The 16,777-nt window shown below is 41.1% G+C and overlaps 2 protein-coding genes across 2 annotated transcripts; both read left to right on the plus strand.

Moving 5' to 3' along the window:
• Nucleotides 1-354: 354 nt before the first annotated feature.
• On the plus strand, nucleotides 355-3,103 carry LOC148088909 (ras-related protein Rab-33B-like). Its single transcript, XM_087782820.1, has 3 exons — nucleotides 355-573; nucleotides 1,601-1,779; nucleotides 2,772-3,103. Exons 1-3 carry the CDS (start codon nucleotides 355-357, stop codon nucleotides 3,073-3,075), a joined length of 702 nt encoding a protein of 233 aa, XP_087638946.1. The 3' UTR covers nucleotides 3,076-3,103.
• A 1,912-nt stretch (nucleotides 3,104-5,015) lies between these two features.
• mgarpb (mitochondria localized glutamic acid rich protein b) lies at nucleotides 5,016-13,802 on the plus strand. The gene is made up of 6 exons (XM_087779414.1): nucleotides 5,016-5,136; nucleotides 7,271-7,374; nucleotides 8,009-8,078; nucleotides 10,393-10,682; nucleotides 12,689-12,707; nucleotides 12,787-13,802. The coding sequence occupies exons 1-6, from the start codon at nucleotides 5,064-5,066 to the stop codon at nucleotides 13,800-13,802; spliced, it is 1,572 nt and encodes a 523-aa protein (XP_087635540.1). The 5' UTR covers nucleotides 5,016-5,063.
• The last annotated feature ends 2,975 nt before the right edge of the window (nucleotides 13,803-16,777 follow it).

Consider the following 16,777-nt stretch of genomic DNA (forward strand, 5'->3'; position numbering starts at 1 on the left):
ACATCTTTTATCGATAAATAAACTCGAGATGATTGATTAAATGTGTGTTTTATAACTGAACCAAATTAGATAAGGCGGTGCCGCTGATGTGCCAGCAGGGGGCAATAAACTGTCAGAAACGAACCCGCTTGGATAACTTTCTGGTTTCAAAACCAGCCAAGACTGATCGTTTTTATTGTTTAAAAATATATTTAAATCTTCTCTGGTGTTGACATCAGTGATGAAATTCCATCTTTTAACTAAGAAATACGAGCAAATAAAATGGTGTCCAGAGCTGTGATCACGTCTCTTCCCATCAACACCTGCTCGCGAACGGAAGTGTCGCGTCTGCACCTCAGAACTTCTTCTTCTTCCATGGAGTCCTCGCTCGAGTTGTCCAGCTCCCTGTCCGGCGTCTCTTCGCTGCTGGTCCGCTGCAGGACCTTCAAGGTTCTGCTGATCGGAGACTCCGCGGTGGGGAAGACGTGCCTGACGCACCGGCTGAGCGCGCGGGAGTTCCCCTGCAGGGTGGAGGCCACCATCGGCGTGGACTTCCGAGAGAGACTCCTGGAGATCCACGGGGGGAAAATCAAGGTAAAATGAAAACCTTTTTAAAAGTGTTTGATCCGTTAACTATTTTAATTGATGTCACTTTAAATGTCATTTTTCAGTTTTCTTCTTGTATTTTCTACTTATTCTAGTTGTTTTATTAAGTAAGAAACTCTTCAAACGATTCACTTCAATCGTGTATCGAACCGTGTATTGAGTTTATTTTATTTTTCGGGGTTTTGTTCAGCTGCTGAATATAAATATAGTTTAAATGCCATAGAAACATATTAGTATGAACAAAACACAATTACTGTGTATTTTTATTGATTCATTTATAATAATTTGGACTGGACTTGTGTCATATTACAAGCGAGCAGACGATCAATGATTTAAAATGTTTAATTTATATTATTAAAGGGATTCCAATGAATATTATACTAGAGTAAATAATCAAGTTTCTTATTATTTGTACGTTTTAATCTCGAGCTTCCTTTATTTACCCTAAAAAAACATCTTTAGGTCAAACTGAAATTCTAATAAAATATTTTTTAAAAACTGCTCCAGGAAATGTATTTGTCACAGTCTTAACAGGATTTGTTTCACTTCCGTCAACATTAGCGTGTTTGTTTTGGACGCTTTTATTTTGTTCACGCTCGCCTGAGCTGCGCTGAGCCGAATTGAGTTTCCGCAAAAGATAAACCTACGCAAAAACTGAACTAGAGATGTAAACTTCAATTGTTGTGGAAGTTGTTTTGGAGAAAACTATTTAAAACTTTTTAGCGTCATGAAGATTTTCCAGAACACGTTTTAACTGTTGGATGGAAAAATGCTAATGTAGCCGTGGCTAACAATGCAAAAGAGTCACAACTGACTCTCGTACCTACAGTTGCTTTGTTTCCTGTGACTCACTAGATCTAAGAAGGAAGTTCCTGTGTTTTCTTCTCTTTTGTGTCTCCACCAACACAAACAACATTAAGACGTCTGTGCTTCCATGTCTCTAGATGTCCTCAAATTCTCAACGAAAACTTATTTTGACCTCGAGTGATTGGTTGACCTTTGTGTTGTGGTGAAGCTGCAGCTGTGGGACACGGCCGGGCAGGAGCGCTTCCGTAAATCCATGGTGCAGCATTACTACCGCAACGTCCACGCCATCCTCTTCGTCTACGACGTCACCTGTCCGGCGAGCTTCCGCAGCATCGCCGCCTGGATCGAAGAATGTCGACAGAACTCGCTCGGTCAAGAGATTCCCAGGTAAACATGGAGGAGCTTCGTCATCCATATTTCATGTAAAAACATTTTTTTACATTTTTTCAAAAAACATCCAGGAGGGAATGTTTGATAGAAATGAAAATAATAAAAATGTTATCTATTTATGGATGGATGGATGGATGGATCGATTGATGGATCGATTGATGGATTGATGGAACGATAGATTGATGGATGGATTGATGATGGATAGATAGATAGATGGATGGATCAATTCATGGATGGATGGATAGATTGATGGATGGATCAATTGATGGAACGATGGATAGATCGATGGATAGATCTATGGATTGATAGATGGATCGATGGATCAATTCATGGATGGATGGATCAATTGATGGAACGATGGATGGATAGATTGATGGAACGATAGGACGATGGATGGATGGATTGATGGATGATTTATGGATGGATTGATGATGGATGGATGGATGGATGGATTCATGGGGGATGGATAGATCAATTGATGGATCGATTGATGGAACGATAGATGGATGTATAGATTGAAAGATGGATGGATGGATGGATAGATTGATGATGGATGGATTGATCGATGGATGGATGGATGGATGGATAGATTGATGGATGATCGATTGATGGAACGATGGATAGATGGAACGATGGATAGATGTATTGATGATGGATGGTTGGATAGATCAATTGATGGATCGATTGATGGAACGATAGATGGATGGATAGATTGATGGATGATCGATTGATGGAACGATGGATAGATGTATTGATGATGGATGGTTGGATAGATCAATTGATGGATCGATTGATGGATGGATGGATGGATGGATGAAAGGATAATGGATTGTACATGAAATACTTTATACATATTGTTTTTTGTTTGTGAAAACTCTGGTGGTTTGTAGTTCAGGTTCAACTAACCCCGAGTTCCGGGTCAGTCGAACCTGTCACCAGTATTTCTAACCAGCGTAGGTTGACGCTCGTGTTCTCTCTGCGACCTTCAGGTTCCTGGTGGGCAACAAGAGCGACCTGCGCGACGACGGCGACCCCCGCGGCCAGGTGAGCCAGGAGACGGCGAGGAACTTCGCCAAGATCCACGACATGATGTTCTTCGAGACGTCGGCCAAAGAGACGCTTGTCGGGCGACGCCTCGATGAGGCGCGTCAGCGGGACAGCGTGGAGGACGTCGTGATGGCGGTGGGCGCCAAACTGCAGCGCCAGAAGACGCCGACCTCTGACCCTCACGGCGGCTCCTTCAGACTCGTGGACGACAAGAGCGTGGAGAAAGGTGCCGAGTCATGCTGCTGAAGGTACTTCTTTTTAAAGACTGTGAATAGAGCGACACAGGACTGTGACATTTACACATTTAATCGTCTTATTTCAAATGTTTATTTACAAATAAAACACGATTGTACACTTTTAATCGTCTCGTCGAGTGTGTTCCTCGCCCGAGTGGCACTAATGGGGTCACCTGAGCTCCTCCACGGGGCCCCACGTTAGCGAAGGGACCACGACGGTCACACTGAGCAGAGAGAACCTCGTGTTGTGTTTGCGTGACCAACCAGTGAGTCAGTGTCGCGTGAGTGTTGCTCAAGTGCGACACTCATGTGCCACATTCTCTGCTCAACATATGTAGTTTTTTTTTTTTCTAAACAAACTTGACGCGTTTGTTCAGCTGAACTTATGACAAAATGCTATTAAAGGAAGTTTAAACCAACTTTTGTAAACGTGTTGCGTCTCCCCGGTGGCGATCCTGGCCACCCAGTGGTCATTTTGAGGTACTTCAGTACATAAATGTAGACACTTGATCCAGTCATGTTATTGTTTTTTATTTTTTAATTTAATCAAGAAATGATTGCTGTTATGAATTAAAACAAACTTTCAAAATCCAGTTTCTCCACCAATGACAAGACCAGTATGTCAAAAGTCGATTGATGGTTCAAAGATTTTTCTTTTTTCAAAATAAACAAACTTTTCAGACATTAATAATCGATACGCAACCGATCGAGTCCATCGTTTCTGTGACTTATGCGCAAACTCCTTGTCAATGTTTATTTGAAAGAGATTTCCCCCTTTTATACTCTGCAACTGTCTGATTTATGATGAAAAACATACCCAAGTAAGAGGAAAATACACTTTTAAGAAGTGATTTCAAAGGTACATTATTCCAGTTCACAAATACGTCTCTTCTGACCTCAATCCTCTCTTCTCCCCCTTTTATCCTCTCATTTCTCCTCTATGACCCTAGGCTCGGTCACCGAGGTTCCTGCCTTCCTCGCCACTGTCGCGCTGTGATTTACTCCTTCTTGATTCTGTGACTGGTTTTCTTCCAGGTCAAGCCAACTTGTGACCTTTCTGTGTGGAGTTTGTATGTTCTCACCGCATGGGTTTACTCCGGGCACTCCGGTTTCCTCCCACAGTCCAAAAACATACAGAGGTTGATTGAGAACTTAGGGTATGAGTGTGTGTTTGAATGGTTGTCTGTCTTTGTGTGCCCTGCGACAGACTGGCGTCCTGTCCAGGGTGTCCCCTGGCTCCCGCCCAATGAAACTGGGATCGACTACAGTCTCCCCGCGACCCCCATAAGGGATAAAGCGGTAGAAAATGGATGAATGAATTATTCTTTTGTCACACACAGTCTTACTTAAACTGGAAAGTGTCTGAAAATATATATATTTTAATGATTTGATACTTTAAATAATATGTAAGACTAAAATTGGAAAACAATTCCAAGAATATTGTTATGTGTCGTTATATGTGGGATGGAACGTATAATTAATAGCAATGAGCTCGAACTGACGGCAGGGGGCAGCAGTGTTCCAGACACAGTCAGGAAAGAAGAAAACTCTGAAACTTTATTGACTAGATTGTTAAAAACATCATTTTTGAATCTACTTGTCTGTTGTTGTTTTTTAAATCAAAGTTTGCTTCTTTTCATCCGTTTTTAATGTTTATGGTGAACATCAAGAACACGTGATGGTTGTTTGACCTCGGGTTCAAATCTCTTGTTTCTGTTCAACTTTTTATTTTCTGGTCCATGAAGAGTCGCTGGAGTTATTCACGTCTCTAAGTTTGGGGTTCCTGGTTCAAATCCAAACCATGTTTGACAGCATCAACCACTAGAGGCTTCTACCCTCAGGTACCAAAACATTCCTCATCCCGTCCATTTCCATGTGAGGCCAGAGGGTGGCGCTGTCACGACCCAAAGACCGGTTCTGGTGCCAGAGCAGCAGCAGCTCAGTCTGGATTCTCCTCTTATTGCTCCAAGAAATCTGCGGAGACAACAGCCTGGAAAGATGTTCTGCAGGAGGGCATGGCAGAGAGTCGGACCCCTGGCCCAGAACCTCCTCAGACCCACATTCAGAACACGTGAGTCCAGTTATTTTTGCGTTGATCATTTTCTGATGGGAAAATCAAAGGGAGTAACATTTTAATAATGTTGAATTAAATCCAATACGTTCGTGTGAAAAATATGGTTTATTTTGAAAGAAAGTCATTCCAACTTTTTTAATTTCCTGTCTGACTTCCCCGCGGAGTCTCTGCAGGTTTCGTGACAGAAGAACGATCTCATGTCTGGTCGTCGATGTAACTTGTCCTTGTGTTGTCATCTTTGATGTGTCTCTCTCGTTGAACCTGCAGGGATTAACGGATTAACACGGTATAAATAACCAGATCAATGCTGAGTCATGACTTCAGAGGAGAGGGTGGGCTTTTGACTTTTGAACTAACTGGATTATCATATAACACATCATCGGAGTCATGAGAAATATACAGTTAAAAACCGACATTAATGTGAAAAAACACAGATTTCTCTTTTGATTATATATCCAATATGTATCAGTTTTTATATTAAAGTTCAACTACTGTGTAGATTTAAGTATGTTTTAAATATATGTTGAACTCTATTGTATCATCAGTGTCTGTTTTTACAAAACTCTCTTTTCATTGAAATACTGACATTAGAAAATGATCTTAAAACACTTTCTGGAGCTAAAATTATGTTAACTATAACCACGCCCCTGATGGGTCAAACATGGAGGTTTGTCGAAGCGAACATCTATCCACGAATTTTCTCTCCAAGGGGACTTGTTGTATAAACAAAGCGGGTGTGATTACAGCTGTCTTGAGGAGTGAAGCCATTATTACGTCATAATGGACTCCGCTCTCGTAACCTCTCGTTCGCCCAGATTTATAAATCAATGTATTGTGTTGAGATGGCGACAGAAAAGTTATTCTCCTTGTTTTTCGGTCTTCGTAACACAAGAGGCTCATGGGAATACAGATGGCAAAAAAGTGACCCAGGGTGTTGAAGAAACTCCAGTTTTATCGAGTTTATTGAAAACACATTCATAATTTTCGGGTGAGTTGGCAGTGAGCCAGGCCTAATTGCTTGGGCCCACAGGGTCTTAAGTTGAAAAGCCTGGTGTAGACTTTGGCTGAAGTAGACCCGTGGGAGCCGCCAAATGACCCCTGGTCCATGTGAAGGTTCCACGTGAGTGTTCAACCCATTCAGACCCAACAAATGACCTGAGCTTCACGTGGACTTCAGAGGAACCAGCAGATGATCCGAGTCTCCTGGACCAGGAGTAACTTCTTCTTGATCCAGTCAGAAGTAGAGCTTGGTATGGATCGACAAATGTTCAGTACCTGATACCAACACCTTCACTTCGATGCCGGTTTCTAAACAATGCTTTTTTCGATACCAATGTTGTAACATTGATTCTAACGAAGAGTAATATTAGTTTATTAATAAAACCCATTTCAACTCCGAGAGGTTTTCTCAAAGTAAATACAAGTTAAAAATGTAACTCTGGTTCGAGAGAGTACTTAAAATCCACATATTATCAAGTTTTTATCACACGTTGGCACCAAAGCTCGGCATCGAAAGGCAAAGCATGTTTTCATTTCGGTCGGTACCACAAAGGAACTAAAGTTTGATTGTTTCCAGGAGAGCGTTTCAGTCGTCATCATGAGAGCGACGAAGCAGGTCTGGACTATCTTCTCGTGTGTGGAATAAGAGCGAGAAGTCAAAAATGATCTCGGTCTGAAGCGGTTTTAAAGGAGGCTCTGTGAGCTTTTTTTGAGGAAAATCTGGTACTTCTGGCATCAGGAAATGTTGCGGCGTCATCATTGACAGGACAGCGGAGAGGCCTTGAGAATCCCCGGTTGGAAAGTACGTCAGCCTGTCATCGGCATAGAAGAGTACTTTGTGTCGATCCTTGGGAACCTGTAGATCAGATTAAAGTGAGCCGATGTTAGAGACGCAGGTCTTTCTCTGGACCAATCCTTTAAACCTGCTGTAGTACACAAGGACGGCGTCTCTTTGTTCGTACAGACGATCTAATGAGGTAATGAGATTGGGACCAAACCTTTGTCAAAGTCAAGCTCAGTGTTTGTGTTGCCGTTGATTAAGGCCGCGCTTTTGTGCGACTATTGTGTTACTGCATTAGAGACTCTGAGGTGGAACATATAGTGTCCAATGATTCTCTTGTTTCCCTCTCAGCGGCCCCGGTGAGGCGCATGGCCCTGGGTTTACCGGCGGGTTCTACCAACATGAACTACCTGGTCCTGTGTGGCGGAGGACTGACGGCTGCCGTGGCCGCCTACGTGAGTGTCGTGCCTCAGACCACCCCGGCCCTAAAGCCGCACTATGTAACATTTTTAAATGAAATGACTGGTTTTATTTTGACTAATCATGACACAGTAGGTTTTTTTATGTTTTGCGGTAGTATTGTGGTAAAAGATACAGATATGAACGTATTTAGAAAAACTTCTATAAAAGCTATTTATGTTTTTGTTTTTAAGGTTCATTTTTGTATAACTTTTTACAGTTTTTCTAATTCCGTTGGTAAACTTTGGTCTTTACTTCTGCTACTAGCTTGAACTCCGCTCTCGTAACCTCTCGTTCGCCCAGATTTTTAAATCAATGTATTGTATTGAGATAGCAACAGTTAAGTTATGCTCCTTGTTTTACGGTCTTCGTGACTCAAGAGGATCATGGGAATACAGATGGCAAAAAAAGTGACCCAGGGTGTTGAAGAAACTTCAGTTCGTGCATACCTCTTCTAGCGTTTATTTTAAACCTTTAATTATTGTATGATTTTGTTGGTTCAGGAGCCAAAAGACAGTTGCTGAGATTCAAATCTGCTTTTCGGCTCTTCCTGAACATTTCATTTGACGAGAGCTAAAAAAATACAATAGCTTCGGTCTGTGGCGTTGACATCTGCTCTACTGTTTCCAGGCCTACAAGACGGTCAGCGGCGACAGCGAGCGACACGAGGAGAAAATCACGGACGAAGGCTCGACGAAGGGCAAGTCTCTCACACACACCAGCGAAGAATCCTGACTTATCACTCTTTCAACGCTTAAGTCAACTTGCATTTCACTTCCCTTGATAACCGACAAAAGCTGAACCAGGAACAACCTCGACTGTTACACAGTCTCTGCCACTGACTCCACTTATCTTCTAGTACTGTTCAGTGTTTTTTTTTTATTAACACGAGCTTCAAGCCTGCGAAGCTTCCACCCAAATATTAAACACGGTGAGATGGTCATTCTCAATGCTTCTGTCACGCCTGTCAGCTCAGATCCCCATCTGCTCCCGATTTGTCTGCTCAGCCGGTTTGAGCTCGTCCTGCTCTGGAATGAGGACGAGTGTCTCCTCGCTGGTGCGCATGAGCCTCAGGGAAAAAAAAGTTGTTTAGACGAGAACAGCTTTGCTTTAATGCCAGCAGGAGAAATGAAATGCATTCGGAGAAATGTACTAATGAAAAAAATCACTTGACCTTTTTTAATGGATTCAAGTTGAACATTTTTATAGTATTACAATTATTATAAGAAAATAATTTATGCAATGGAAGCTTATAAGAGCCATCAGAATATTGAATGGTTGAATTGATATTATTAATTCATTAAATTCATTTTCTGCTGCTTTATCCCTTATGGGGGTCACGGGGAGACTGGAGCCTGCAGTTTCATTAGGCGAGACGCAGGGGACACCCTGGACAGGACAGCAAATATCAATGTTTTATAACAATATTGTTGGAATTGTGTGGGATTTCTGCTTTTTCTGTGCTTTTCCAGTTTTACTCTTGCATGTTATTTAAAGTATAAAATGATAAAAAACGTTTTAGACACTTTCCAGTTTAAGTGAGACTGTATGTGACAAACAAAATCATTCATTGATTCATTTTCTACCACTTTATCCCTTATGGGGGTCGCGGGGAGAATGGAGACTAGCCCAGGTTCATTGGGCGAGAAGCAGGGGACACCCTGGACAGGACGCCAGTCTGTCGCAGGGCACACACAAAGAAAGACAACCATTCACACACACACTCATACCTATGGACATTTTCACCAAGTTCTCAATCAATCTCTGTATGTTTTTGGACTGTGGGAGGAAACCGGAGTGCCCCGAGTAAACCCACGCAATATAGTATTAGTTTATTAGTGCAATTCTTTCACATATTAAAAATTAAATTCGATTTAAAAAAGAATATACAAATGATTGAACTCAATGATTCAATAGGAACAAATTCAATCTTTAAATATACAAAGTATTAAATACATAGATCAATGTTTAAAAAGGGCAAAATTATAGTAAAAAAAAGTTTCAACATTTAAAATTTTAAACACAATATTCAATGGTATTCAATGGACCTATACTTCTTATCCAGAGTTAGGAAGAACAGACTTTACTCAACTCTGTCCAGCTTCTCCTGCACATTTCTAGAGACTAACCAGGCCAGTTAGAGAGGAATCAAATGTCTCGCTGTAAACATCTCGCCAGTGAGGCGTCCCAGGAAGTTTAAACAGAAATGGGTATATCAGTTCTTGTTTTAACTTGATTTACGTTTTAGCGTAAGTCAAACACTCAATGATTTTATTCAGTTATATACTGTATATATATATATATATATATATATATATATACCATACATTAGATGAAACTTTATTGATCCGGCTGGAGGTTTCCTTCGGGAATTTTTCAGCAACACAGACGATAGATTCATAAAACAAGAACAAAGTACAATATAAAGAAAGTACAAGATGATACAATCTAAGTCTAAAGATGAAGAACATAGATCAAAGAAAAATATAAAAAACAATACAAAGATTAACATAGAATAGAATCACCTATCACTTCTGCCCCCAAACTCAGAATTAAACATCTAATAGTACGAGGAATGAATGAGTCCCTGAGTCTATTAGTGTTGCATGTGGGGTTTAAAGTTCATTGAAGAAAGTGTTAAATTAAATAGTTAAACTTAAACATTAAAATATTTACGGTGTTTGTTTATTTTTGTATAGCAATAAACTGTTGGCCTCTAGATGGCAGCATTCATTATGTCCATACCCGTGATGACTGAGGATGAGAGGATACAGTCGGCTCCAGCTGCTTTTAAAGATGTTTGGGTATTGAAAACAAATGAAAGCAGTTACGACTTCGTCAAGAGTCATGTGGTCTGTAAATTCTGCAACACCAGAGTCAAGTACTTGACAATACTACACATATATCCTTGTAACTACAGTATCAATATAACTTATTGTTGCCCCTTTACCTTGATACGCATCATATCGCCAGTTTCTTGCCATTATAATCATTTACATCTTATTTCTCAACAGATCCTCTACCAGATGTTCCTGCGCCAGTGGAGGAGACCACCATAGAGGCCGTTGCCGAGTCCGCCCAGGAAGAACCCGTCGCGGAGACCTCTGCAGAACCAGTCTCTGAGGGTACCGACGAGGCCGAAGTGAAAGAGGTCGCCGTCACTGAAGAAGACGCTCCACCGGAGGCAGAGATCGCGCCCGCTGAGGTGGACGTCCAGACCGCTGAGGGTGAAGTGACACCAGCGGACCAGCAGCCCACTGCCGACCCAGAGACTGGTACCGTAGCTCCTGCAGCAGAAATGGCTGTTTAAATGTGTTGCTCCACTTCTAGCTTCTGGACCTTCCCACACATATAGTCTGATGATTTTCTCAACAATCATGTTCTTGTTCACCTCCAGTCTAGTTCCTTTCAGAAACCTTTAGATCTGTTTCGGTAACGTTTGTTGTGTTCGCCGTCATCTGACCTTCACACCAATAAAAAGACAAGAAATTCAATTAAGAATCTAAAAGGTCGCTTGAAAAGCAAGGCTGGAGTCACTCACTGTTCAGAAACATATAGTGGTGGTTGAGTACGGTCGTCGGTAATCTGGGGGTACAAGAGTTTTCTTGGTGGGTTCACAGCAAAGAATTGTACACAAACTCTTTATTCTTGTTGGATCGGGTTGAGTTGAAACCAGTATATTTAACCATCACCATGTGCAGCGAAAATAACTTCCTCAAAATTGACTTTTGTTCTTTGTCTTTTGCGTGGCTGAGGTTTTAAATAAAAGCATCTTTCGGGGAAAATATTACGAGTATTTAGTCACTGAGCTTCCGCTACAGATGGTGGATTAAACCATTAAAGTAATGAAGTATATAAACTAGTCGTCTGTATTCACTACTGTTGGTAATTTTAGATTTAAGTTGCTAGTCAAACAAGCTTCTTATTCACGGTAATTTCATATTCTTAACAATGTATTTTCTCTCACAATCAACGTTTTACTATAATATATAATTGTATATTTCAACAAGAGTGACGTATTCTGAATCCCTGACAAGGAGACGCTGCTATGTTGAGTTGTCGCGTCATTTTGAGGGTCGAGTGTTTTTCACACGTGTTTAACTCTGTATATTCTGGAATCCATAAAATACACTTTGTCAGGGTTGTGTTTGTAAACAATACATTCATTTCTCAACAAAAATCATGTTAGAAAAATATTGTTTCTCATTAAACTTGGTTGGTCTGTAATAGTTCTGCATAAATATTTGGATTTTCAACAAAATACAGTCTAATATATCTCTTCTAGTCTTAAATTGACAGTTTCAAATTAATTTTCTACTCACCCTCATGTCGACTAAGTGTCTTTTTGGCAATTTAAGGCGCGACAAAGCCCACTTTTGTTTGTCCAAAAAGACACTTAAAAACATCCAAATTCCTCCATACTGCTCGTCTGTAACGTCCATCTTGTGTTGAAGCCTCCACATGAGGAACTGTTATGAAAAAAAGTAAACAAGTCTATATTTTAAGATTGTTTTTTTAACCAGAAGCTAACATGCTAACATGCTACACACTTGACAGCATGTTAGCCCTTTAGCTTCTGCTAAAAAAGTAGCTTAAAATACAGACTTGTTTACTTTTTTTTCAAAAGATTTCTCAATACAAATTAAAACATACAAATACATGTTTTAAATTGTCTTTTTTTTGGATGAAGAGGATGAAGAAATGTAGCCGCGGTTCGTGTCCGTCATACAGACATACATTTCTGCCTGGAACTTCAAAAGGACAAGGATTACTATATAAATCATTTTACCCCTTCTTTGACATCTGGGTGAGGAGAAAATGATTAAAAGTTACATTTTAGGCTAACTATCACTTTAATAAATCTTATAAAACAGAGGAAGTACATTCTTTGGAATTAACTCCCCTTTGTTAATTTTGTAAGAATATATGATGCCTAAAAAAAAGGTAGATTATTTTTTGATGTTTATTTGTTCCTTAAAACCTTTTATTATGGTTAATGAAAAAATGACAAATGATGGCACACCACTAAAAGAACATTGACTGAAAAACCTTGTGTAACTCACCTGTCATAGACTCATAAAAGTCAATAAATCAGATGCCACAGAGAATGGATTAGTTTTGCTTCAAGGAGAAATTCATAGTTTTCTTGGTTTAAGCCTTCATCAAAATTGTTTTTAAATTTATTTTTGCTTAGACATGAGTTAGGAATTCCAGGTCATCACAGCGTTGAATGTTTTACTTCTCGATGAATGTCAGTCGACACAACATCAAAAAAGAGTGTGTTGGTACCAGTGACGTAGTCTCCTTTAGAGTCCTGAACCCTGCCGTGGTAGTGATCCGATCCAGGTGAGTAGAGTTAGGAGAAACTTTGAGAAGCTTTTCTTCTCATGTCCTTGTGTCTCGTGCAGAGTCCTTCGCTGACGGTGTCACGGCAGTGCAGCTGCTGGCAGCCTCCTCTGTGAAGAGAGCGGCAGCGTCAGTAGAGCAGCAAAGATCAGCCGAGGATCTCCATCAAAACGAGGACATGAGTTTGCACACTAATGCGTCAGAAGCTGAGGTCATCCAGGCCACCGTGGAGGTGCCAGTTCAAGGTGCATGTGAAGAGGATGAGATGGTTTCCGCTGGAGAGGAGGAGCTTAATCCTACAGGCGTGACACCCGCTGATGCACCAGGACATGAGATGGACTTGTGTGAGGAGAAGGTGAGAGTAGCCTCACTTCTGTCTGCTCTTTCCGACGGAGTCTTGCCTGACGTCACTGCGATGGCTGAGGAGATGCTCCACACTTCAGAGGTCGTGAGTGAAGGGACCACAGAAGAGGTTCCTGCAGAAGCTCCTGCTGTTCAGGCCATGCAGGAGATTGTAGCTGAAGGTCTTGCTTTGGCTGGAGATACAATGGCTGAGACATCAGAAGAAGCTCCAGCAGCAGGTACATGTGAGTCAGCCGAGGTTCCTGCAGAGAATGAGGAGGTTCCTGTCACCATGGTTGAAGAGGAAGCAACTGTAGCCTGTGATGGGTTGAACACAGACGAAGCTGCACCAGAAGCTCCTCCACAGGAGACTTCAGACGAATCGGAAACATCGGCCGATGAAGCAGCTCCGGCAGAAGATGAACAAGTGCCTATAACCCAGGTTTCGAATGACGATACGAAGGTGACCGTTGAAGAAGCGAACGAGGATGAAGTCAAAGAACAAGAAGACGGAAGAATCTCTCCGGCTGAAGAACCAGGGCAGGAGAGTCCAGCTGATGTTCTCACAGAGGATGAGGTCCAATCAACAGAGGTCCAGGTGGTTCCAGAGACTGAAGGATTAGACCTGGAGGTACCAGATAGTTCCGTCTCAGGAGCGCCCACTGCTGTTGAAGGAGTGGAGGAGATTGAAGATAATGACGTCACTGTTGACGTACAAGTGGCTGTGATGGCGTAACACTGCAGTGATGATCATGATGTTGTTGTGAGAAGCTCGTTTTATAATCCTGAATGTCACTCATAAATGATGGGACTTGTAAAGACATGCTAAATCATCCCTCAAGAAATGTGATGAGTGATGCGTTACTAACTAGTTTTAACACTAATGGTTAACTTATTTAATTAAAAAAGCAGAGCTGCTTGTTTTTCTTTTAAGGGGTTCTATTCTGTATTCTCTTTTTTTTTTTTTCAAGCGTATGAATGTGTAGCAGTTCAAACTTTATAGACTAAGATAGTAGTCTTTTTTTTTTTTAAAACAATGACCATTAATTTAAAAGTACGGGGGCCACAACCAAAGTCGAATTAAATGAAGCTAATTTAATTTCCTCCAATTTCGATAGAATCAAACTATAACAGAGACGATCAAAGTGGCGGATGTATGAAAAAGACCCACAACATTGAAACAGAACACGGGGCGTGACCTGACAGCGGCTAAAAAAGGGCTCTTTAAACATGTGCTTTGCTGCCCCCTGCTGGACGTGCAGCGCCTCATTTGGTAGATTTTAACACTTAATTTACATCGAATATTTGTCATTTTAAATGCATTAAACGTGTGTTTACTCCTGCCGGTGGAAGATTGAAATTGTTAACTTTTATTTTGACGTGATTTAGTGAGATTCTAGAGTAACATACCAACATGATGTCATGTGCTGTCATAGTGTGATTCATCCTGGATCGTCGACAAATACTATTGTTTGAATAAATCACAGTTGGAAGTGGAAGCTGAACCCATTAATGTAGTTCATGCACAGTTGACTTAAAACTGTTTTGAAGTTGAGTTTCGAATAAATATAAATCAATGGAATAAAACATCTTTTTGATTTGTCCAATATCACGAGCAATAACTTTTTCAATAGTTTAAAAATTTGTATTTGTTATTGCATTTTTTTAAACCTGGCAGTTCCACTGACTAAATTCCATCTGTGGTGGAGACGCTCTGATCGGAAGCCAAACCAAACTGGAAGCAAGGTAGGAAAACTCTAAGAAAGACAGAGGAAAAAAGTCTGAATTCTTCAATATACACCTGTAGCTAAAGTTATACCAAGTTACCAAAACTTAAGATGGCGCCAATACTACGCCGGACTCGCACCAAAGGCAGCTGCAGTTCTGCTTAATGGTGCCTTGAGATCTCCACGTTGTCTTGAACTCGCTACACCTGGTCTGGAAAAGCGCTATATTAATCAAAATTACTTACTTACTTACTCTCCCTTCTTTTCATCTAAGCAGAGAGATGAGAGTGAAAGAGAGAAGAAGAAGAAAGGAAAACCGCAGTGAACATGAACATTTGTGCATGCTTTAAGTTAAATATTCCTGGAGGGGGAGGACACATGTGTCTTTTGCCAGGCGCTCCCACCAACTGTTAAGAGGGATGGGCAGTGATCAAGGCTGGTCAATGTTGAGTGATCTGCTCTCATGTTTATTTTGGTTTATTGTGTTATGTTTTGTTTTGCCATGCACTGGATGTATGTATTGTTGAATGACGTCATTGTCGTCAATTTACCGCACCGCGGACACTTTATGTTAAATAGGCGTGTACTCGCGTGACGTGTGTGGTTGCAAATGTGATTGTCACAGCTGCTGACGGGTGTGCTAACGGAGCTGTGACAAAGCTAGAATAAAAGCTACAAACAAAGAACGATTGTTTTCCCTTCCTCGCAATATTATGGAGCAAGACTCAAGACGAGCAACAGTCAAGCTAATCCAAATTGTTTTGCAGATAACATGTTACAACGCTGATCCTCACACCCTGTCCTGGATCATTAGATAGAGAGCAGAGGAAGAGATGGGTTCTGTTTCATGCTACTCCCCACACAGACGTCCTCCTCACCTCTTTGCCACAGGGGCTCAGCAAAGGATCTAGCTCCATCTCTGCCACATGCCCGGGCTGAAGGCAGGAAATGCCAAGGCCTGAAAATCTGCTAGGTCGAAGGTTGTCTGAAGATATCGCAAATCTGGGGTTCCTGGCTGAGAAAGTCCTCTTCTCCCATGGCCTCCTACCTTTGTGAGCTACGGTACCTACAATCAATCAATCTTCAAATTCCTTTTCAAATGTCACTCATTTTCTACTCAACCTCATGTCAAGGTCCGTCCCTTTTTATAGATTATAGACAAAAAATGCATGTTTATTTTAACAATGGACTGGAGCTCAGGGTCACCGTTCTCCAAAATGACTCACTAAGAAACATACCAAAACCTCTACGGTACTAGTCTGTAACGTCCATCTTGTATTGAAGCCCCGATGAGAGGAGTTGTTGACAAAACATGTCTTTACGAAGAACCACTATATTATCTAATATAATCCAGGTTCTGTGAATAGTGATTCCCAGCTGTCTGCCTTTTTTTAGGCTGAGTCTGAAAAGAAGGTACCCCCTCCCTGCCCTCTATAGGCACGATGACCCAGTTCATTTAGCATTCTCAGAGACGGGGCGGATTAACCAATTGCAAAGCTGCACTCAATCACTTTATTCTTTTATTACACTAACTCACTTATTACAGCATTGACTTGGTTATTATAACGCTTTAGCATAAGAAGATTTACAACTTTATTGACACTTTACGATCAGAGGTATTGTCTTTTTCTTTCTTTTTTATAGTTAAAACTAAAGATAGAGGCTTTTATCTTGGAAAAAAACACGTGTCAAGAATCATCTTAGTATTAAATATGTCATGTCTCATGATTTTATTTTGAAACTTGTTTGGTATTTTCTTTTGTTTTCTGAATCCCATGGCGCCTGTTGTTCTAACAGTATCTGCAGCTCGTCTAACAACTAACATCCTGAGCAGCAGCGTTTAAAGCCACCTCTACTGCAGCAACAGGCGCCAGATTATAATTGTCACTCCCTGATATGTAACTTCTCTACACTGTCTTCCCTACTTGTATACTCATTTTCTTTACCGCTTATTTCCTTATGGGGTTGCAGAGGGGCTGGAGCC

Source organism: Callionymus lyra, chromosome 1 (genome assembly GCF_982586985.1).
Source record: "Callionymus lyra chromosome 1, fCalLyr1.hap1.1, whole genome shotgun sequence".
NCBI lineage: Eukaryota > Metazoa > Chordata > Actinopteri > Syngnathiformes > Callionymidae > Callionymus > Callionymus lyra.

What these genes read in the sequence shown, in the direction of transcription:
- mgarpb (XM_087779414.1), top strand. Translation starts at nt 5,064, where the DNA reads ATGTTCTGCAGGAGGGCATGGCAGAGAGTCGGACCCCTGGCCCAGAAC. An exon ending in CAGACCCACATTCAGAACAC is followed by an intron (nt 5,137 to 7,270) that starts GTGAGTCCAGTT and finishes TTTCCCTCTCAG; the next exon opens with CGGCCCCGGTGAGGCGCATG. An exon ending in GGACGAAGGCTCGACGAAGG is followed by an intron (nt 8,079 to 10,392) that starts GCAAGTCTCTCA and finishes ATTTCTCAACAG; the next exon opens with ATCCTCTACCAGATGTTCCT.
- LOC148088909 (XM_087782820.1), top strand. Translation starts at nt 355, where the DNA reads ATGGAGTCCTCGCTCGAGTTGTCCAGCTCCCTGTCCGGCGTCTCTTCG. An exon ending in TCCACGGGGGGAAAATCAAG is followed by an intron (nt 574 to 1,600) that starts GTAAAATGAAAA and finishes GTTGTGGTGAAG; the next exon opens with CTGCAGCTGTGGGACACGGC. An exon ending in CTCGGTCAAGAGATTCCCAG is followed by an intron (nt 1,780 to 2,771) that starts GTAAACATGGAG and finishes TGCGACCTTCAG; the next exon opens with GTTCCTGGTGGGCAACAAGA.